A 23,474-nucleotide genomic window follows, 5' to 3' on the forward strand; every position below is an offset into this window, starting at 1 on the left:
AATAGCGTCTTAGTTTGGAAGGAGGGAGGGGGAAACAGAAACACCAGCTAAAAAGGGTCCATTCTTCTTTTACAAAACCATACTCACAGAAAACTAGGACCACAGCCTTGTCTAACTCAATGAAACTGAGCCATGCCCGCGGGGCAACCCAAGACGGGCGGGTCATGGTGGAGAGGTCTGACAGAATGTGGTCCACTGGAGAAGGGAATGGCAAACCACTTCAGTATTCTTGCCTTGAGAACCCCATGAACAGTATGAAAAGGCAAAATGATAGGATACTGAAAGAGGAACTCCCAGGTCAGTAGGTGTCCAATGTGCTACTGGAGATCAGTGGAGAAATAACTCCAGAAAGAATGAAGGGATGGAGCCGAAGCAAAACCAATACCCAGCTGTGGATGTGACTGGTGACAGAAGCAAGGTACGATGCTGTAAAGAGCAGTATTGCATAGGAACCTGGAATGTCAGGTCCATGAATCAAGGCAAATTGGAAGTGGTCAAACAAGAGATGGCGAGAGTGAACGTCGACATTCTAGGAATCAGTGAACTAAAATGGACTGGAATGGGTGAATTTAACTCAGATGACCATTATATCTACTACTGCGGGCAGGAATCCCTCAGAAGAAATGGAGTAGCCATCATGGTCAACAAAAGAGTCTGAAATGCAGTACTTGGATGCAACCTCAAAAACGACAGAACGATCTCTGTTCGTCTCCAAGGCAAACCATTCAATATCACAGTGATCCAAGTCTATGCCCCAACCAGTAACGCTGAAGAAGCTGAAGTTGAACGGTTCTATGAAGACCTACAAGACCTTTTAGAACTAACACCCAAAACAGATGTCCTTTTCATTATAGGAGACTGGAATGCAAAACTAGGAAGTCAAGAAACACCTGGAGTAACAGGCAAATTTGGCCTTGGAATGCAGAAAGAAGCAGGGCAGAGACTAATAGAGTTTTGCCAAGAAAATGCACTGGTCATAGCAAACACCCTCTTCCAACAACACAAGAGAAGACTCTACACATGGACATCACCAGATGGTCAACACCGAAATCAGACTGATTATATTCTTTCCAGCCAAAGATGGAGAAGCTCTATACAGTCAACAAAAACAAGACCAGGAGCTGGCTGTGGCTCAGATCATGAGCTTATTGCCAAATTCAGACTCAAATTGAAGAAAGTAGGGAAAACCGCTAGACCATTCAGGTATGACCTAAATCAAATCCCTTATGATTATACAGTGGAAGTGAGAAATAGATTTAAGGGCCTAGATCTGATAGAGTGCCTGATGAACTATGGAATGAGGTTCCTGACATTGTAGAGGAGACAGGGATCAAGACCATCCCCATGGAAAAGAAATGCAAAAAAGCAAAATGGCTGTCTGGGGAGGCCTTACAAATAGCTGTGAAAAGAAGAGAGGCGAAAAGCAAAGGAGAAAAGGAAAGATATAAGCATCTGAATGCAGAGTTCCAAAGAACACCAAGAAGAGATAAGAAAGCCTTCTTCAGTGATCAATGCCAAGAAATAGAGGAAAAGAACAGAATGGGAAAGACTAGAGATCTCTCCAAGAAAATTAGAGATACCAAGGGAACATTTCATGCAAAGATGGGTTCAATAAAGAACAGAAATGGTCTGGACCTAACAGAAGCAGAAGATATTAAGAAGAGGTGGCAAGAATACACAGAAGAACTGTACAAAAAAAGCTCTTCACGACCTGAATAATCACGATGGTGTGATCACTCATCTAGAGCCAGACATCCTGAAATGTGAAGTCAAGTGGGCCTTAGAAAGCATCACTACGAACAAAGCTAGTGGAGGTGATGGAATTCCAGTTGAGCTATTTCAAATCCTGAAAGATGATGCTGTGAAAGTTCTGCACTCAATATGCCAGCAAATTTGGAAAACTCAGCAGTGGCCACAGGACTGGAAAAGGTCAGGTTTCATTCCAATTCCAAAAAAAGGCAATGCCAAAGAATGCTCAAACTACCGCACAATTGCATTCATCTCACATGCTAGTAAAGTAATGCTCAAAATTCTCCAAGCCAGGCTTCAGCAATTACCTGAACCATAAACTTCCTGATGTTCAAGCTGGTTTTAGAAAAGGCAGAGGAACCAGAGATCAAATTGCCAACATCCACTGGATCATAGAAAAAGCAAGAGAGTTCCAGAAAAACATCTATTTCTGCTTTATTGACTATGCCAAAGCCTTTGAATGTGTGCATCACAATAAACTGTGGAAAATTCTGAGAGAGATGGGACTACCAGACTACCTGACCTGCCTCTTGAGAAATCTATATGCAGTTCAGGAAGCAACAGTTAGAACTGGACATGGAACAACAGACTGGTTCCAAATAGGAAAAGGAGGACGTCAAGGCTGTATATTGTCACCCTGCTTATTTAACTTCTATGCAGAGTACATCATGAGAAATGCTGGACTGGAAGAAACACAAGCTGGAATCAAGATTGCCAGGAGAAATATCAATAACCTCAGATATGCAGATGACACAACCCTTATGGCAGAAAGTGAAGAGGAACTAAGAAGCCTCTTGATGAAAGTGAAAGAGGAGAGTGAAAAAGTTGGCTTAAAGCTCAACATTCAGAAAACAAAGATCATGGCATCCAGTCCCATCACTTCATGGGAAATAGATGGGGAAACAGTGTCAGACTTTATTTTTGGGGGCTCCAAAATCACTGCAGATGGTGACTGCAGCCATGAAATTAAAAGACGCTTACTCCTTGGAAGAAAAGTTATGACCAACCTAGATAGCATATTCCAAAGCAGAGACATTACTTTGCCGACTAAGGTCCATGGTGGTCATGCATGGATGTGAGAGTTGGACTGTGAAGAAGGCTGAGCGCCGAAGAATTGATGCTTTTGAACTGTGGTGTTGGAGAAGACTCTTGAGAGTCCCTTGAACTGCAAGGAGATCCAACCAGTCCATTCTAAAGGAGATCAGCCCTGGGATTTGTTTGGAGGGAATGATGCTGAAGCTGAAGCTCCAGTACTTGGCCACCTGATGCAAAGAGTTGACTCATTGGAAAATACTCTGATGCTGGGAGGGATTGGGGGCAGGAGGAGAAGGGGACGACAGAGGATGAGATGGCTGGATGGCATCACGGGCTTGATGGATGTGGGTCTGAGTGAACTCCGGGAGTCAGTGATGGGGTCAAAAAGAGTCGGACACGACTGAGCGACTGAACTGAACTGAACCAACTGAACTTCTTTTACGAGCTCACTTATGGCCGGATCAAACAGCTCACTGTGTACCTGGAGATCACCACCCCGGTGTGTGAGCCAGGGGCGCAGTTTCCTCAGACAATCCCGATGGGAGTCAGTTAGGAAGAAGAGTCAGAGCTTTGCCTCCCGCTAGGAGACAAAACGGATTGTGGCAGTGTCGCCGCCAACCTGACCACAGCATCCTCTTCTATTCCAGCTCACCGTGTTAGCGCCTGTGCCTGCAAGAATGCCTTAAAAACTGTGGCTAGGCTTAGGACCTTTGCAAATGCGGGTGCTGAGTCACTTAAAACTGAATTCCTTTCACCTGTCGGCTCTACGGTGTGTTGTTGTCCAGTCGCTCAGTCGTGTCCAACTCTCTGCGACCGCACGGACTGCAGCACGCCAGGCCTCCCTGTCCATCACCAGCTCCCGGAGTTTGGTCAAACTCATGTCCATCGAGTCAGTGATGCCATCCAACCATCTCATCCTCTGTCGTCCCCTTCTCCTCCCACCTTCAATCTTTCCCAGCATCAGGGTCTTTTCCAATGACTCACCTCTTCGCATCAGGGGGCCAAAGTATTAGAACTCCATGGTACTCGGAACAATCTCAAGGCAGGTGAGCGAGATCTCATTAGATTTTCACAAAATGGAAAATGCGTTTTTCTGTGGTATATAGCAATGAAGATAGCGGGCATTCTTGTCTCGTCCTTGATTTAAATTTAGACTCTAGTGTTGTATGTATTACAGCCTCTGATATTTGCTCGTTGGGATCCTGAATTGGGGGTTATCTATCAGTATTTTAAAGAACTATCACTTCCTATTTGGTTATGTGTTAAAATGAATAAATACTAAATTGTGTCAAGCATATCCGGGAATGATCATGTGATTTTTTTTTTTCTTAGCTCTGTTAGGATGATAAGTTTCATTCATGATTTCCTCATTTTGGCCATCTTTGCATTCCTAGGATAAACCCCAGTTGGTCAAGATCTTTTTTTTTTTTTAACTTTTGGCTGCTCCACATGATATGTGAGATCTTAGTTCCTCAGCCAAGGATCAAACCCATAGTTTTTGGCCACTCCATGAGGCGTATGACGTTTTTTTAATACACTGATAAATATCATACAATTTTTAGGCACTCCCTCCTGAAACACAGTACTGTGGTAAAAAATGTGATGCTAATCTGATTTCCTTTCCCTTCTAAATTAACTCAATCTGTTGCTCGGATGTGCAAATAGTTATTTTCCCCTAAAAACACAAATGAGTAGTTTTCCTAGCCTGTGTATTACTGACGAGTCTTCTTGGCCAATTTCCTCCTTACGTACTTGGCTCTTCAATTTCAAATTCTTTCTTTCAGGAAAGCTGGTTAGATTACGGCTTGCATTACTTGCTCTGTTCCGCTGTTTGGGTTTTCCTCTTCAGCTATTTCTGTTGTGGTAGTTGGGGTCTTTCTCTGTGTCTCACTCACCCCTGTAACTTTCCATCTCCATTCAAACCAGATTTTTTTCTTCTTTCCATCATCAGTTTCACTTGCTCTGTCTTCTGTGAGTCTGTTCATTCTTACAGCTTAGCTGGCATTTTGTAAATGCCTTTTTTTTTTAAGTTTCTAATCCTTTTTTGACCCTTGTCAGCTCTTTACATGTCATCTTTTCCCTCATTCATCTCTTTTCTGAGATTTCCTAACTTTCGATGTTGGTTGGTTGGTTGGTTTGTCTTTTTTTTTTGGCTGTATGCAGCCTGTGGGATCTTAGTTCCCCAACCAGGGATCTAACCTGCGCCCCCCCGCCCCCTGCATCGCAATAGCAGAGTCCTAGCGCCTAGACCACCAGAGAAGTCCCTGTTTGTTGTCGTTCATAACAGCTTTTGTTTTATTACTGATTTAGAATAAGAAATATGTGTTTGGTTGAGCCCATCTGGTTGTATTCTAGGGTTCCCTGGGATTCACGTAGTTTTACCAAGAGTATTGTCTGTAGGTATTTTTCGTTGCTGTATTTGCTGGGTGGACTCTCTTGTGGGGAGAGTGAGGGTGTTTCGTTTGTGTTTGGTTTTAAATAAAGGAATTAAGGAAATTCTAAAAGAAGTCATCCTTACTTTTAAATTTTTTTAATTTTTTTAAATTATCAAAATATGGTTCATTTATAATGTTGTATTAATTTTTGCTGTACAGCAAAGTGATTGAGTTATACATTCTGTTTCATATTGTTGTCCAGTATAGTTTATCACAGGATATTGAATGCGGTCCCCTGTGCTGTACAGTAAGCCTTTATTGTTCACCTGTTCTGTGCATAATAGCGGACATTTCCTCATCCCAAACTCCCAATGCGTCCCACCCCTTGGCAACCACCAAGTCTGTCCTCTGTGTCTGTGAGTGTGTTTACGTTTCATACATAGATAAGTCCATTTGGGTCTTGTTTTAGATTCCACATATACGTGATATCATATTTTGTCTTTTGTCTGACTTACCTCATTGAGTCTTATCTCTAAGGGGACTTCCCTGGTAAGAGACTCTCGCTCTCAATGCAGGGGGGACCAGGTTCAAATCCCTGGTCAGGGAACTAGATCCGACACCCACAGCTAAGACTCGGAGCAGCCATGACAATATTAAAAAAAATGAATATTTTTAAAAGAATAACCTCAAAAAATAAAAATAAATAAAAATAAAAAAGAATAACCTCTAGGTACATCCATGTTGCTGCAAGTGTCATTTTTAAAAAGTCACTCCTACCTCTCTCTAAATGTATTCATTATTCCTCAGAAATGTATTCATGATTTCCATTCATCCGTTCAGCTGTTTATTTATCAAATGTCCATGCGCCTACCACATGCACAGACATTCGTATAGACACGTACGATTCGATCGACAGGCATTCGTGTAGACACGTGTGATCTGATCGACAAGTCTGTATCAGATGCTCACAAGACCGAGCAAGGAGCTTGGAACATACAGCAGATGCTGCCTATACATTGCCGAGCGAAACAGTTACTCATGTTTTCTCATCAAATCAAAGGCCCGGGAAGGGGAGTATAAACAGTTGGCACGTGGTTCCGCTCTTTCTAGAGCTTTTCTCACAGTGCATTTTGAACATCTGGGTGTTGAGTCAGCCAGTTATATCAGATTATATGGCTCCCTCCAAAGTCCATCCCATTTGTATCCACCCCCGTCTTCCGTTGCAAGGTCTGGAACAAGAAAAACTACTGAGCCAGGAAGCTGTTTAATTAATCCACTGTTAACTGGGGGAAATAAGGCTTTGCATTTTGCTCTGAACCAGGGTTTCTCGGCTTCCCAGGTGGCTCAGTGGTGAAGAATCCGCCTGCCAATGCAGGAGACGTGGGTTCGATCCCTGGATTGGAAAGATCCCCTGGAGGAGGAAATGGCAACCCACTCCAGTATTCAGGCCTGGAGAGTCCCATGGATGGAGAACCCTGGTGGGCTACAGTCCATGGGGTCCAAAGAGTCGGACACAACTTAGAGCCTAAACAACAAAATCTCCTCAGGCTGCCTCCCCTGCTCCCTCCCACGGAAACCACAGTGAGGACTCTTCCCCTCATCTTGTCCTCACTCCTCCCTGCCTCCCGGCTGAGCTGGTGCTGCCTTGGGGCGTGGTGGGCTCCCTCCTCTTGGGATCTGAGAATGTAACCCTGCTGTTTTTCCTGCTGGCATTTCTGACACCAAACATGTGTTGTTTTTTTCCCACACCAACAGCCGATTCTCCGATCCTCCAGACCCCTAATGAGTGCCCCCAGCCACCCATCAGCTTACCATCATTAACATACAGAAAGGCATTCTCAGGACTCTGGAGATTCCAGGGTTTTCTGAGCTGTCTTGGATGAAGGCCAAATACTGAAACAAATGATGCTCTTCTCACTTCCGTCACTCAGGAAATGACAAGGGTTTCAGAAACTCTGTGTCAGGAACTGGGGACAAAGATCAAATACATATTTCTTACTGTATAATAAACGTACTATAATAATAAGCTATGTTTTCAATGGCGGCGGTCCCCTGGTGGCTTCACCATACCTGGATAATAGCAAAGCCTGTATTTTAAAACAAGGAGCAAGGACTTCCCTGGTGGAGCAGTGGATAGGAAGCCACCTGCCAATGCAGGGGACACAGGTTCGATTCCTGGTCCGGGAAGATCCCACATGCCGCAGAGGAGCTAAACCCAAGCAGCACAGCGACTTACCCACACATCTAGAGCCCGTGCTCCACAGCAAGGGAAGCGCCAGTGAGAAGCCTGCAAATCGCAAGGAAGAGTAGCCCCACTTGCTGCAGCTGGAGAAAGCCCAAGCAAAGCAGCAAAGACACAGCACAGCCAAAAATAAATTAATTGAAGGAAGTTGCTAAGAGAGCAGATATTTAAAAGAAAGGGGAGGGGGGACAAAATTATCCTCAGTTGAAAAACCATTGTTCTAAATTTGCCTGTCAAAGTCATTTACTTATTTTAAACACAGAATAACTTTGCAAGGAAGAATGACATTATATATGTCCCAAATTCTAAAATAATCTATGCAATCTTCCATCCTGATACCTGTTAGAGTCATTTATTTATTTTATGCACAAGGTAACTTAGCAGGGAGGTGTGACTTTATATTTGTTCCAAATTCTAAGATAATCTATGCAGTCTTCTATACCAGTTGAGATGCTTGTAACTACATCAGCAGGGTTACATAACAATCAGTGGTTCATCATCACAAGCTTGTTTAGCAAACTTTTCTCCGTTTCAAAAACATGGTTCGCAGCTTTCCATCAGCAGAATTTTTCACCACAAACACAGTCACATAGTTGCCTGTTACTAACAGTCATCATTTCAAGTTTATAAACCTCAAAACTATTTAAAATAATTTAAAGATGTTGTAAAAGTGTTATTGTTTTGATGGCGGTTTATGGAGGAAATGTGTTTGGACTCTAATTTTAAAGACACTGAGTGTGTAAATATTTGCTGACTTTTTTTCTTTGCTATCTATGCAAATGACTATCCCAGTGCTCACGTGGGTCAGCCATTTCTATATTTGGAAATTGTCTGCCAAATGGGGAAAGAATCTGGAAAACAATGGATGTATTACTCTGGGTATGGCCATGAAGGTGTTTCTGGGGGAGATGAACGTTTGAACCAGTAGCTTGAGAAAAGCGGATTGCCCTCTGTAGGGTGGGCCCTGTCCAATCAGGTGAGGGCCTGACTAGACCAAGGCTAAGTAAGAAAGAATTCCTTCTGCCTGACTGCCTTTGAGCCAGGACATTAGTGTTTTTTCCCTGCCTCTGAACTCAGATTAAAACATTGGCTGTTCCTTGGTCTTGAGCCTGCCAGCGTCTGAACAGCCTCTGGGGGCTTCCCTGTGGCTCAGATGATAAAGAATCTGCCTGCAGTGCCAGAGACCCAGGTTCAATCCCTGGGTTGGGAAGATCCCCTGGAGAAGGGAGCAGCTACTCACTCCAGTATTCTTGCCTGGGAAGTCCCATGGACAGAGGAGCCTGGCGGGATACTGTCCATGGGGTTGCAGAAGAGTCTGACGCGACTGAGTGACTAACACTTTGACTTCACAGCATCAGCCTCGAAGGTCTCCAGCTTGCTGAAGGCAGATCTAGGGACTCACCAGTCTCCATAACTGTGTGAGTCAATTCCTTACAATGAAATCACTCTCGATTCAGATATAGATATACACACAAACAACCATGCTTATGGGGCTTCCCTGGCGGCTCAGTGGTAAAGAACCTGCCTGCAGTGCAGGAGAGGTGGGTTTGATCCCTGGTTTGGGAAGATCCACCAGAGAAGGAAATGGCGACCCACTCCGATATTCTTGCCTGGGAAATCCCAAGGATAGAGGAGCCTGGACGGCTACAGGCTATGGGATCGCAACAGACTGGACACAACTGAGCGACTGGCTAAACAACAACAACAAGCCGTGTTATCGTCATCCTAAGAGCTATGCCCGCTGGATGAGCAGCCTTTCAAGCGCAACAGCACAAGCTCCCAAATGAGTTCGTCTGCTTCCCAGAACACCTCTAGCCCAGACACCCTGGCTGTGTGCACTGGTTCTCCAGAAGAGCCACAGATGAGCCCGTGCCGGGAGCCGCCACGGGAGAGCCCACCCATGACAAGGGCGTGCGGAAGAGGACTGTCAAGCAAGGCTTCAGAACCCAACGGGCTCCCTAGGCTTCCTCGAGCATCTACCCCCAAACCAGAATCTGTCTGTTTTACTATTTCATGACTTTCACCAACTCCTCTGACATTAACAGGGGGCTAACCTTGATCACCTTTCTCTGGAGAAAATTAACTTAGGGCTGTAGCTAATAAGTCTCCTGGACATGAGAGGAATATTTCAAATCAAACCCCCTCTGTTAGCATTCTAGCTTGCTTGGCAGGTCTATTCAGACTCTTGCAGCTACGCATGTGATTATTCGCCGCCTCCCAACTGTGAGAGGCATGGGAAGCCTAAAACATAGAGCCTTTTAAAGAGTTAAAAGTTATTAGAGTAGTGCTGGTGTAAGATTTCATTATTGGGCCAATGCTTGCTGCTAAGTCCCCATATCTCTTATCCACTGTGCACCTGGGAGTGCATTAGTTAACATAGTTAGAAAGTAAGAAAAACAAGTGTAGCCTTAAAATTAACCACATCAGACTTTTGAGCTAATTGGTTCTTTCTTGTAACTCACTGCACCTCTGCTCCGTGAGAAATGTAACTTGTTTAATACTTTCTGAGGCTGACATAGATTAGAAATATAAAGAAAAACCATTTCAAGAAAAATATAAGTTTTCTGGTTGAACAGCCTTTATCAAAAGAGAGTCATAAAATGTTCACAGGCCTCCGAGGCCAGAAGATAATGTACCCAATATTGTTTATGGGAAAGGTTTGCAGAAAAAATCCTGGTTTCGATAAAGACAAAACAGATGTCATGTTTGGGCTGACTCTATGACTTTGCATCTTTCATTTCCCTCTATGTACAAGACAAGGTATAAAAGACCCTTTTAAAAATAAACCTATTGGGCCTCGCTCGAAGAAGCTTGGTCACCCCGTGTTTTTCTTTTTTTCTCTTTTTCTCTCTTACTTTCTTTTTCAGGCTGATCCCTTGGAACACAGAGGCTCTCTGCGTTCACTTTCCTGCCTGGGCTTCTAAGACTTTACTAGCTTTCTATGTAAACCAAGGAATATCAGCCTCTTTCTGTTTTCTTATCTACAACATTCTTTCCTTATCTCTCTCTAAATCATCCGCTGACGCTGTTTTTCCTTTAGGTTCCCCTGGATCCTGCGGGGGCTGGACCCCCCGGCAAGCCCATCTTCCTTTAAAGTATATATCTGCATGCCTCCATAACAACAGTTTAATAACCCTGAGAAGAACAGTGCCTTTCTTCTAACCTTTTTCTTATGTTCCAGGCATTCTTCCAAACCTCTCAGAGGCTGAGTTTCCCAGTCTGGAATGTAGAGTGTCTGAGTCCACGCCCACCGGGAAAACCTCTCTGAGATTGTATCGATCCATTTCTCAAGGGCATATTGACCGGGCCCAGGATTTTACGATAGTAAAAATGAGTAAGTCAACCTGTTCCTGTTTCAAGGATGCTGATGAGAGATAAGAGACTCCTGGGTCAGAGACAAAAAGACGTATCGCTCACACCACAGCAGGCAGCAGGCACACCAGGTTCACGTCTGTCCTTCTTGTCCCCAAATCCCACCTGGGCGACACAGAGGGGCCCACCGGGATTCCGCACACGCAGTCGTTTGCGTCACAGCTGAAGGACACTGAGCTCAGGGAACTCCACCTCTGTTCAAGCACCCTGCTCTTTGTTTGAGAAGGAGACATTCCCTCTGAGGTTGCTTGAGGCAAATTCCAGCCAAGGAGACGGCCAGGTAATGGGAGGCAAGTCCTTGGATTCCTGACATACCCAAAGGCAACACGCGGGGATGTTCAGGTTCACAAGGGATTGCTCTTGGGAGAGCAGTGGAACAACACTGTCTTCCGTGTGTGTGTGTGTGTGTGTGTGTGTGTCTGTGTCTGTGTCTGTGTCTGTGTCTGTGTTTATGTGTGTGTGTGTAGAGTTGGAGAACTCAGGTTTCTTACACTGGCAGGCCCGGAGGAATTAACACTCCAAGCTCTGAGCCCCGAACAAAAGGATTACAGAGTTTTTATAGACAAGACTGTAGTGGGCAACACTAGCTGTTAATAGGCTGGTTTAAACTAAGGGGTTTCATGCGAGGAAACAGCAGTCAAGATAGCGAGGGGGATGTCTGACCTGGACAGGCCTGATTAGGCAGGTTTTCAGGGGCTGGGTGATTGCAAAGAGCAGGACAAGGGTGAGTAAGATAAACTCCAGTTCCTACACTTTTTGAGACTACGTAACCTACATGACCTAGACTTTGCAAAGGGCAAGCCGAGTCACACAGGCAGAAGGAGAAGGAGGTTACGTAAAATTTTACCTTTTCGGTGTCTGACTCTTTGCATTCCCATGGACTCTGGCCCACCAGGCTCCTCTGTCCATGGGATTCTCCAGGCAAGAATACTGGAGTGGGCTGTCATTTCCTCCCCCGGGGAATCTCCCCGACCCAGGGGTTGAGCCCTTGTCTGCTGCGTCTCCTGCATTGGCAGGCGGGTTCTCCATGAGTGTGCCACCTGAGAAGATTGTTGTATCTTTCCTCATCATCATGTCTTTGCTGATTGTCCCAGGCTCTCGTTTCCTTTGTGGTTTTATGTGCAGAGCCCGTCACAGGACACAACAGACTCTATAAACGGGGGGGGGGGGGGGCAGTAAAAGAATCTCCTGTCAGCTCTCTGTCCCCTGCAACCATCCAACAATATCTTTCCCCAAAACCCCAAAGCCTTTCCCCCATTTCTGCTCTGACTCCTCACCTGGCTTCCAGGCTTCAGCATCACTGTCTTTTCTCCACCCAGAAAGACTCTCAGAGCACAGAAATCCGATGATTTCATTTCCAGTTTTAAAAGCATCTAATCGCTTCCCCTTCCTCTCTGAACAAAAGCCAGAGTCTTCCTCACGTTCTGAAAAGGGCTCGGGTCATCTGGCTCCCGCCAGCCCGGGATGCTTCATTTCCTGCCTCCTGGTCCATTGTCCCTCCAAATCCTTGACCCTAGCCTTGGGGCTGTTTTTCATATACTTAGGTCGCCTGCCTTTTAATTTGGGTTGTGGTTATGTTTAGTCACTCAATCAGGTCCGGCTCTTTGCAACCCCATGGACCATAGCCCTCCAGGCTCCTCTGTCTATGGGATTCCCCAGGCAAGAGTACTGGAGTGGGCTGCCATTTCCTCCCCCGGGATCTTCCCAACCCAGGGGCTGAACCCGCATCTCCTGCGTCTCCTGCATTGGCGGGCGGGTTCTTTACCGCTGAACCACCCTCTTATGTAGGGTCCTCATGCTGATTCTCCCCTGTGTTTTGAATGTCCAGACGCGCTTAGGATCCGTAGCGGGGCTGGCTCCTCCTCTTCCTTCGGTTCTCAGCTCAGATTCACTGTCTCAGACGCGGCTGGTGCCTAACCTGGTCAGTCTAAAGAGGGGCTTCCCCCAGCTCCCAGACCCCCATGCAGCCTTACATTTACTGAACTTCTCATACTTGAGAGCATTTTATTCATGTCTTTGCTTATGTATTGTCTGTCTGTCTCCTTGGAATGCAGCCCTTGATGGACTGTGTCTTTGTTTTTTTTTTTGTCCTTCTAGTTCTATTGAGATATAATTAACACACAGCACTGTGCAAGTTCAAGGTGAACAGTATCATGGTTTGACTTCCATACGCCGTGAAGTGATTATCGCAATAAGCTTAGTGAACATCCACCGTCTCTCATAAATGCAAAATTAAAGAAATAGAAAATAATTTTCCCCCTTTAGTGAGAACCCTTAAGATTTACTCTCTTAACAACTTTCTTTTTTATTTATTTATTTACTTTTGGGGGGCTGTGATGGGTCTTAGACATTGCCATTTATAGAAGGAAATGGCAACCCACGCCAGTATTCTTGCCTGGAGAGTCCCATGGACGGAGGAGCTTGGTGGGCTACAGTCCACGGGTCACAAAGAGTCAGACACGACTGAGCGACTTCACTTCACTTCTTCACTTCTTTATTTGAAAATGAAAGTCGCTCAGTTGTGTCCCGCGGACTATACAGTCAGTCCATGGAATTCTCCAGGCCAGAATACTGGAATCGGTAGTGAGTCCCTTCTCCAGGGGATCTTCCCAACCCAGGGATGGAACCCAGGTCTCCCGCGTTGCAGGAGGATTCTCTACCAGCTGAGCCACCAGGGAAGCTCAAGTTAATATCCACCATCTCCTATAAATACAAAATGAAAGAAATAGAAAATATTATCTTTTCCCTTTAGTGAGGACCCTTGGGGTTGACTCTTGACAACTTTCCTTTTATTTATTTACTTTTCTTTGGCTGTGACGGGTCTTAGTTTTGGCACTCGACGTCTCCATTGTGTCAGGTGGGATCTCTCCTTGCGACACACGGACTCTCTAGTTGGGGCTCACGGGCCCAGTAATTGCAGTGCCGGGGCCCAGCTGCTCCACGGCACGTGAGGTCTTAGTTCTCCGACCAGGGATCGAACCCGAGTCCCTTGCATTGGAACGTACAGTCGTAACCACTGGACCACTAGGGAAGGGCCTCCTAACGACTGACACACATAATATAGAGCAGGGTTGATCATATCTATCATGTTGTACGTGACACCCTACTACTTGCTTAGGAATGGAAATTTGTGCCTTTTGAGGCTCCTCGCCCCAGCCCCACCTCTGGTGACCACACACATGATCGCTTATCCTCTGAGTTTGGTTTTGAAGTATAACTGACCTACAACACTATGTGAGTTCCTGTTACTCAACATAGTGATTCAATATTTCTATATACTTCAAAATGATCACAGTCTAGTCACAATATGTTACCGTACAAAGATATCACATAGTCACAAACTGTATTCCCCACACCATACATTCCATAGTCACGATTCATTTCTTTCTAGCCAAGCCACGCAGCATATGAGATCTTAGTTCCCCAAGCACGGATCAAACCCTTGCCCCCTGGAGTGGAAGCTCAAAGTCTTAGCCACTGGACCACCGTGTAATTCAAAGAAGATTGCTGTTGTTCAGTTGCTAATTCGTCTCCAACTTCTGTGACTCCGTGGACTACAGAACACCAGACTTCCCTGTCCTTCAGGATCTCCCTGAGTTTGCTCAAACTCATGTCCATTGACTTGGTGATGCCATTCAACCTTCTCATCCTCTGTCGCCCCCTTCTCCTGCCTTCAGTCTTTCCCAGCATCAGGGTCTTTTCCAGTGAGTCAGTTCTTTGCATCAGGTGGCCAAAGCATTAGAGTTTCAGCTTCAGCATCAGTCCTTCCAGTGAATATTCAGGGTTGATTTCCTTTAGGATGGACTGGTTGGATCTCCTTGCAGTCCAAGGGCCTCTCAAGAGTCTTCTCCAGCACCACAGTTTGAAAGCATCAGTTATTCAGTGCTCAGCCTTTTTATGGTCCAACTCTCACATCCACACATGACTACTGGAAAAACCATAGCTTTGACTAGATGAACCTTCCATCAGCAAAGTGATATTTCTGCTCTTTAATGTGCTGTCTAGGTTGGTCATAGCTTTTCTTCCAAGGAGCAAACGTCTTTTAATTTCATAGTTGGCGTCACTGTCTGCAGTGATTTTGGAGCCCAAGGAAATAACATCTGCAGGTTTCCATTTTCCCGCATCTATTTCTGCACTTTTTCTGCATCTCTTCACGCCTCTTCATTGCCCCCATCTGCTTCTTTCCACCGTAGCCCTTTTCCTCTGGCGACCCCTTGGTGGTTCTCCGTATCTATAACTTCTGTGTGTGTATTTTTTCATTTGTTCTGTCTTTCTTTTCAGATTCCACACATATGTGAAATTATACAGCATCTGTCTTTCTCTGTCTGACTTATTTCACTTAGTGCAATACTCCTGAGGTCAACCCATGTTGGCACAAATGGCAGTATTTCTTTCTTTTTTATGGCCGAGTGATATTCCGTGATGTATGGGACCGTGTCTGTCCGATCCCCTGCCGTCTCCCCCGTACCTATGACCCTTTTGCACAATCAATAAATTGCTGCTGGAGGAAAGAATTGTTATCATTTTTATCAGCGCTTGGTTGCCTCAGTCATGTCTGACTCTCTGCGACCCCATGGACTGTAGCCCGCCAGGCTCCTCTGTCCATGGGATTCTTCAGGCAAGAAGACTGGAATGGGTTGCCATTTCCGCCTCCAGGGGATCTTCCCGACCCAGGGATCGAACCCACATGCTCTTAGACCTCCTGCAGGGCAGGTGGGTTCTTTACTACTAAATGCATTTTTCCATCACTAGAGGGCGATCTCGGCATGCGAGAGCCCGCACAGGTCTCGGATTTGCATAGAAAACTTGGCAAGACCCTGTAAGTTTCTGTCTTGAAACTGCCTGCCCCAGACTCCCACCCAGGAATAGACTGAGAGCGACCCCAGGGTGAGAGCCCCAGCGGCCAGCACAGACTCTCACTCTCCAGTTCATCTGGGAAATGACACTTCATTCTGGAAACCTCCAAGGATCCTCATTCCAGGAGAGAAACTGGGCCTGGTGGCAGCTCTGCAGCAGCTCCTGACCCGCCAGCGCAGATGCAGCCTGATTTAGACGCCAGACCCCAGCGAGAGATGCCAGAGGACCCAAGTCTGGAGATAAGGACCCTTGGCGTCAGGCTCTGGCCTTCCCTCCTGCTGCCTGTTTGACAGGTCAGCAATCACTGATTGATTGTTATCACTAACTCTATCTTTGCAGCGAGGCTGATGTTTCCTCCCCAGGGACAAGCTCGCTAAGTCTCCTTGCAGACTCCAGGTTACGATGCATCTGCCTTCATTTCCAGTCGTAAGGCTCCCTGCTGCGTGGTGTGCTCGGGCGCTCAGTTGTGTCCGATTCTCCGTGACCCCATGGACCCCAGGCTCCTCTGTCCATGGGATGCTCCAGGCAAGAGTACTGGAGTGGGTTGTCATTTCCTCCTCCAGGACATCTTCCCCACCCAGGGATCGAGCCTGCATCTCCTTCATCTCCTGCATTCAGATGGATTCTTTACCACTGAGCCACCGGGCAAGCCCAAGGCTCCCTGCTAGCCAGATGAAATTATATACCCAGCTTCTGACTCGGTAATAATTTACATGGTAGACTGCAAAGGAAAAAGGACAAAATGGTGCCCATATCAGGAAAAAAGGCTGCAAATTGGTACCAGCTTCTAGTTATAAAATAAGTCAGTCCTATAAAATATTGCATCTGTGTAAGGAGGTATGGGGCTTCCCTGGTGGCTCAGTGGCAAAGAACCCGCCTGCCAGTGCAGGAGATTGCTGGTCTGAGCCCTGGGTGGAAAAGATCCCTGGAAAAGGAAACGGCATCCCACTCCAGTACTCTCGCCCAGGAAATCCCATGGACAGAGGAGCCTGGTGGGCTGCAGTCCGTGGGGTCACAAAGAGTCAGACTCGACGTGGAGTCTAAACAACAAAAAATGACCCATGGTAACTTCTATGCAGAGTACATCATCAGAAATGCTGGACTGGAAAAAACACAAGCTGGAATCATGATTGCCGGGAGAAATAGCAATAACCTCAGATATGCAGATGACACCACCCTTATGGCAGAAAGTGAAGAGGAGCTAAAAACCCTCTTGATGAAAGTGAAAGAGGAGAGTGAAAAAGTTGGCTTAAAGCTCAACATTCAGAAAACGAAGATCATGGCATCCGGTCCCATCACTTCATGGGAAATAGATGGGGAAACAGTGGAAACAGTGTCAGACTTTATTTTTGGGGGCTCCAAAATCACGGCAGATGGTGACTACAGCCATGAAATTAAAAGACGCTTACTCCTTAGAAGAAAAGTTATGACCAACCTAGATAGTATATTCAAAAGCAGAGACATTACTTTGCCAACTAAGGTCCGTCTAGTCAAGGCTATGGTTTTTCCAGTGGTCATGTAGGGATGTGAGAGTTGGACTGTGAAGAAGGCTGAGTGCCGAAGAATTGATGCTTTTGAACTGTGGTGTTGGAGAAGACTCTTGAGAGTCCCTTGGACTGCAAGGAGATCCAACCAGTCCATTCTGAAGGAGATCAGCCCTGGGATTTGTTTGGAGGGAATGATGCTGAAGCTGAAGCTCCAGTACTTGGCCACCTGATGCGAAGAGTTGACTCATTGGAAAAGACTCTGATGCTGGGAGGGATTGGGGCAGGAGGAGAAGGGGACGACTGAGGATGAGATGGCTGGATGGCATCACGGACTCCATGGACATGAGTCTGAGTGAACTCCAGGCGATGGTGATGGACAGGGAGGCCTGGAGTGCTGCGATTCGTGGGGTAGCAAAGAGTCGAACACGACTGAGCGACTCATCTGAACTGAACTGAACCATAGTCAATGATACCATCTTAGATATTTGAAAGTTGCTAAGAGAGTAGATCTTAAAAGTTCTCATCACAAGAAAGAAGAACAAAACTGTAACGAGTTCCCTGATCATCCGACGATTAGGACTTGGCGCTTTCACAGCCGTGGCCTGGGTTCAGTCCTAGCTGCGGAGCTAAGATTCCCCCAAGGCACCCAGTGCGGCCAAAAATAGATAATTTTTTTAATAAGTTTTTAAAAAATTGTAATGATATGGTGATGAATGTTGACTAGACTTATTATAGTGACCATTTTGCAATATATACAACTATGAAATCATTACATCGTACACCTGAAACTAACATAATGTAATATGTCAGTTATACCTGAATTTAAAAAAAAAAAACAGAGAGAGGGAATTCCCCGGTGGTCCAGTGGTTAGGCTTCCATGTTTTCACTCCCAAGGACCCAGGTTCAATCCCTGATCAGGGAACTAAGATCCCACAAGTCCCTCAGGGTGCCCCACACCCTCGCCAGGAAAAGAAAAGAAAAAAGATTTCAACTACAGGGGTAGCCCCTGAGGGCATTATGCTAAGTGCGATGAATCAGATGGAGAACTACTGGAGACCATCTCTCTCGTGTGTGGAATCTCAGAAGCTGGAAGTCATGAAAACCAAGCAGAGAAGGGTGGCTCCCAGGGCAGCGAGGTGGGGGACACCACCACCACCACAAGAAACACCCCAAGAATATGAGAAGGAACACCTCTTCAAAGGTCTCGTCTCTGCCGCTACACCTAAATACTTGGTCTCTCTTTCTTCCTTAGACGCCACCACTGGCTGGCTTCTTGGGCACGCTTCCAGTGTTTACGCAAAAACCCAGACAACAGGAACGTCCATTCCTCTGTCCCAACCTTTCCTCAGACGAAGGATGGAGCAGCTCCTGAGCCACTCTGCATCTCGTGGTTTCACTGAACAATAGATCCGGGATGTTTTCCTAGGCTCTGGTCACACCTCTGTAAACAGACTCTCCTCCAGTTACCCACTGGAGCTGGCTGTCTCCTGACTAGAAGGGAGACTAGTGGGCCCCCCTGGTGGCTCAGTGGGGAGGAATCCGCCCATCAGCACAGGAGACTCGGGTGCAATCACCGGTCCAGGAAAGTCCCACACGCCTCGGGGCAATAAGCCCGTGCGCCACCACTACTGAGCTTGTGCTTTAGTGCCCAGGAGCCAAAACCACTGAGTCCACGGGCTGCAGTTACAGAAACCCTGGCTGCCCTAGGGCCTGTGCTCTGCAACAAGAGCAGCCGTCGCAGTGAGAAGTCCAGGCATCATAACTAGAGGGTGGCCCCCGCTAACCGCATCAGGAGAGAGCCAGGGCGCAGCAACAAAGACCCAGCCCAGCCAAAAATAAGTACATTTTAAAGGAACTTTTTTAATGGCTGATTGGTACGTTGGGACATCTGGAAGCCACACAACCTGGGTGGCCTACACACACCCTGGAAGCCAGGGGCTTGGTGTTTTCTCGGGGATGATAAGGCCAAGAGGCTGTGCAGAGGGTCTGGACGTGAGAGGTCATTTTTAACTCACAGTTGCCACATCCACATTCCTGTCAGCACTAGTCTCAATCCCTACACTGCCCTGAGGTTCTCCAGACGTGCCCAGGGACCCCCTAACAGACACTCCACGTTTTCTTTTGGGAGAGACTCAATTTCCAGCACCCACTTCACTGTCATGGAAACCTGGGGGTAAATTGCCATTCATGAACAGGTTCCAGAGAGAAAGTGGGTTCTTCTTGTATCATTTCCCACTTCTCCTTCAGAGACTCCTTTGTGCCACAGTTCAGTTCAGTCACTCAGACATGTCTGATTCTTTGTGACCCCATGGACTGCAGCACACCAGGCTTCCCTGTCCATCACCAACTCCCGGAATTTATGCAAACTCATGTCCATTGAGTGGGTGATGCCATCCAACCATCTCATCCTCTGTCATCCCCTTCTCCTCCTGCCTTCAATTTTTCCCGGTGAAAGGCTGTTGCTCAGCTGTGAAAGATACCAGGATTCTTGGCCTCTGGAGGAGAGGAATTCAACCCGGGGCCAGTGACGAGGCTTGATCACTCCGAGCTTTTGTGTGATAAAGATTGATTAAAGTATAAAAGAGACAGAGAAAGCTTCTGACACAGACATCGGAAGGGGGCAGAAAGAGTGGCCCCCTGCTAGTCTTTAGCCAGGTGATTCCTGTCTGTTAGAAAGCTATTAATCAGATAAAAGAGACACCTCAAGGCTGAGGGAGTTTCTCCAGCACCCCCCCTCCCACAATATGCATTTTTGAGATAGGATGGAACGAGGTGTCTCATCCCCCAGCCATACAACAAGTGATACGAATGCTGGTTTGTTGAGCTGTTATCAGCCCAAGGTTTGAGAAAAGGAAAAAAAGTTAGTCTTAGGTGGAACTATTTTGAAGAAAGGCAAATTCCAAAACAGATACATAGTTTCATTAACATAGCTTAAGAAAAGCATTTCCATAAGAGAAGCGCATTGGTGAGCTCAAGGCTTAAGAAAAGTTGAATTCAGGTGGAACCAGGTGTCATCACGGCAACGCAGAATCTTAAGAGGCACCTCCTTTTAACTTTGTATAGAGAAGGAAAAAAAAATCTGACACTTGTAATCTGTTTCCTCCTGCCACTTAAGGGAGAGATAAAAATGTCTGACCCTTGTAGCCTATTTCCTCTGTTTGGAGATCCCTGGCCTTCCTGCCTGTTATCCTCTCACCAGGATCAGGGTCTTTTCAAATGAGTCAGTTCTTTGCATCAAGTGCCAAAGTACTGGAGCTTCAGCTTCAGCGTCAGTCCTTCCAGTGAATATTCAGCACTGATTTCCTTTCAGATGGACTGGTTGGATCTCCTTGCAGTCCAAGGGACTCTCAAGAGTCTTCTCCCAACACCACGGTTCAAAAAGCATTTCAGCTGTGACTTTGTGCCACAGTGATCATCAAACGTGACATCACTCAGCCAGAAGAAGGAATGAAATCGGGTCATTTGGAGACATGTAGATGGACCTAGAGACTGAAACAGAGTGAAGTAAATCAGAAAAAAGAAAAGAAATATTGCGTATTAACACATATATGTGGAATCTAGAAAAAATGGTAAAGAGGATCTTATTTGTAAAACAGAAATAGACACACAGACGTAGAGAGCAAATATATGGACACCAAGGGAGGAAGGAGGTAGCGGGATGAACTGGGAGCTTGGGACTGATACAGATGTCGGGGAGTTTGTAACGTCCTCGGTTCTATCTCATCACAACGAAACTCTGAAGCGACGGATGGACCAGCATTACAGCCCTCGGACAGACCAGTGTTACAGCTGCGTGTTACAGCTGTTTTATTTAGAAAGTAAAGGTCCTCGAGGCAAGAAGGAATGCCGTGAAGAGAAGAGGCCCCCAGCCCAGTTTTGGTTCCTCTTTTTAAATGCTTTTTCTCCTCCCCCTGGGCCTGCCCTATGTAAATAGGGCTAGCCGGGAGTGCCGTTTGTTTTACCTGAGGTCATCACTACGGATCTCAGACTTTCCTTTGTTCTATTTTCGAGGGCTTTTCACTTCCTTGTCTTTTTGCCACTGACATTCTGGATTCCTTTTCCCTATTCTAACTACCTAACGTATATATACACTATCGATATTGATAGTATGTGTGAAATGGATGACTAGTGAGAGCCTACTGTATAGTTCCGGGAACTCTCTCTACTTAGAGCTCTGTTGTGACCTAACTGGGAAGGAAATCCAAAAAAAAGAGGGGCTGGCTATATGTATATATATATAGCTGGTTCACTTTGCTGTATAGCAGAAAGTAACACAATGTTGTAAAGCAATTATATGTCAACAAAAATCAACTAAAAAAAAAAACAAGGAAGTGACTTGGGGTGAACAGATGTCTTATTTCATTTGCGCTACTGCAATCGAATACCACCGAGCGGGTAACTTACAAACAAGACATTTATTTCTTATGGTTCTAGAGGAGGGAAGACCAAGATCAAGGCAGCAGCAGTTTGGTGACTGGCGAGGGTTTGCTCACTGGCTCACAGATGACTCTTTTCCCGCTGTGCTCTCACATGGCATAGGGTCTGGAGGATGCGCTGATGGGTCTCTCTTTTTTTTTTTTTAATTGGAGTATAGTTGATACACAGTGTTGTGTTCGTTTCAGGTGTACAGCCAAGTGAATTAGTTATGCATATACATACAGCAGTAGCGTAGTGAAAGTCACTCAGTCGTGCCCAACTCTTTTCAACCCCATGGACTGTAGCCTGCCAGACTCCTCTATCCAGGAAATTCTCCAGGCAGGAATACAGGAGTGTGTTGCCATTCCGGATCTTCCCGACCCAGGGATCAAATCTAGGTCTCCTGCATTGCAGGCAGACGCTTTACCATCTGAGCCACCAGGAAAGAGCCCACCAGGTAAGTAGATATATACATATATATATATATATATATCTCCATTCTTTTTTAGATTCTGTTCCCACAGAGGTCATTACAGAGCACGGAATAGAGTTCCCTGTGCTCGTCGTAGGTTCTTCTTGGTGATCTATTTTATACACAGTAGTGTGAAGGGATCCTTTATCATGACATCCACCCCATTTACAAGGGCTCCACTTTTATGACCTAGTGACCTCCCAAAAGCCCCCACTTCCAAATACTTATGTTAGGAGTCAGGATTTCAAAACATGAATTTCAAAGACCGTAGACAGACATTCAACCTATAGCGACAGAAGTTCCAGTTCAGTTTCCCACTTTTCATTTGTACACGACGATTCTGTGTCCTGTTTAAGAAGCACGCAAAGAGGTCTTCTTCTTGAATATGCTCTATTTATCTTCCTCAATTAGACCTAAGAAGCGTCTGGAAATTTATTTGGGGATATGGTAAGAGGGGGCTTCCCAGGTGGCATTGGTGGCAAAGAACCCATCTGCCAACGCAGCAGACACAAGAGATGGGAATTCGATCCCTAGGTCAGGAAGATCCCCTGGAGTAGGAAATGACAACCCACTCCAGTATTCTGGCCTGGAGAATCCCAGGGACAAAGGACCCTGGTAGGCTACAGTCCACAGGGTGGCAAAGAATCTGACAGGGCTGAGTGGGGTAGGGTCATTGGCTGAGCAGTACACCAACCAACGAGTTCATCCTTTCTCCGCTGCGGTGCTGTGTGCGTTTCTTCACGTATCGGTAGCTTTCAATGTGTGTGCATGTGTCTGAAATCTGTGTTCTGTTTCCTCGGCCTGTATACCTGTCTTTGTGACAATACCATGTTACCTGCCCCATTCCCTTCTGCAGCCCCGGGTTCATCCACGTGGGCTTTCTGCTGTTTCAGAAACACGTCGACGGGGGTGCGGGTAAGGACAGTCCCCTGATGGGAGGGGGCCAAGGGGTTCCCTCTCCCTTGAGGCACTTGCTCTTTCCCGCGCCCAGAATGTCCAGCTTTCCGTGGCCTCTGGCTCTTCTTCGTCCTTCAGCTCTGAGCTCAACGGTCACACCCTCCAAAGGCCCTTTCGCTCAGCCTAAAAGAGACTTGTGCAGACCCTCCATACCTTTTGATTTCCTGCTCAAAAAGGACAACAAGTCTAGGGGTTTGGTTCCTCCCCGTCTCTCCTCCAACATGCAGGGCGGAGCAGCGAGCTTCTTGGCGGTCGGTCTTGCGCACTCGCCGCTGACGCCCAGCCCTGAAAGGAAGACCGACGCCCTTGTTCCATTTCCAGGCTGAACGTGCTTTACCCTCTCCGTCCGCTAGAGGGCGACCCACACGGATGCGCCCTCCCCGCCCCCCGCCCCCCGCCCCCCGCCCCCACTGCAGGGCCCAGACCGTCTTGAGTTGTTTTCGTGTGTTTGGGCCTGGCTCAATGCCTTTTCGCTACAGATTTAGACAGACAGACCGCAAGTGGTGAAAAC

The 23,474-nt window shown here is 46.4% G+C and overlaps 1 protein-coding gene across 1 annotated transcript in view; it reads left to right on the top strand.

Moving 5' to 3' along the window:
• LOC138096941 (cationic amino acid transporter 3-like) overlaps positions 1 to 23,289 on the top strand; it is a 39,943-nt gene extending 16,654 nt beyond the window's left edge. Inside the window, exons 14-15 of the mRNA XM_068993170.1 lie at positions 22,863 to 22,921; positions 23,042 to 23,289. Coding sequence (XP_068849271.1) covers positions 22,863 to 22,921; positions 23,042 to 23,289 — 307 coding nt within the window. The remainder of the gene's footprint in view (positions 1 to 22,862; positions 22,922 to 23,041) is intronic.
• Positions 23,290 to 23,474: the final 185 nt, after the last annotated feature.

This window comes from Capricornis sumatraensis, chromosome 20 (genome assembly GCF_032405125.1).
Source record: "Capricornis sumatraensis isolate serow.1 chromosome 20, serow.2, whole genome shotgun sequence".
NCBI classification, from domain to species: Eukaryota; Metazoa; Chordata; class Mammalia; order Artiodactyla; family Bovidae; genus Capricornis; species Capricornis sumatraensis.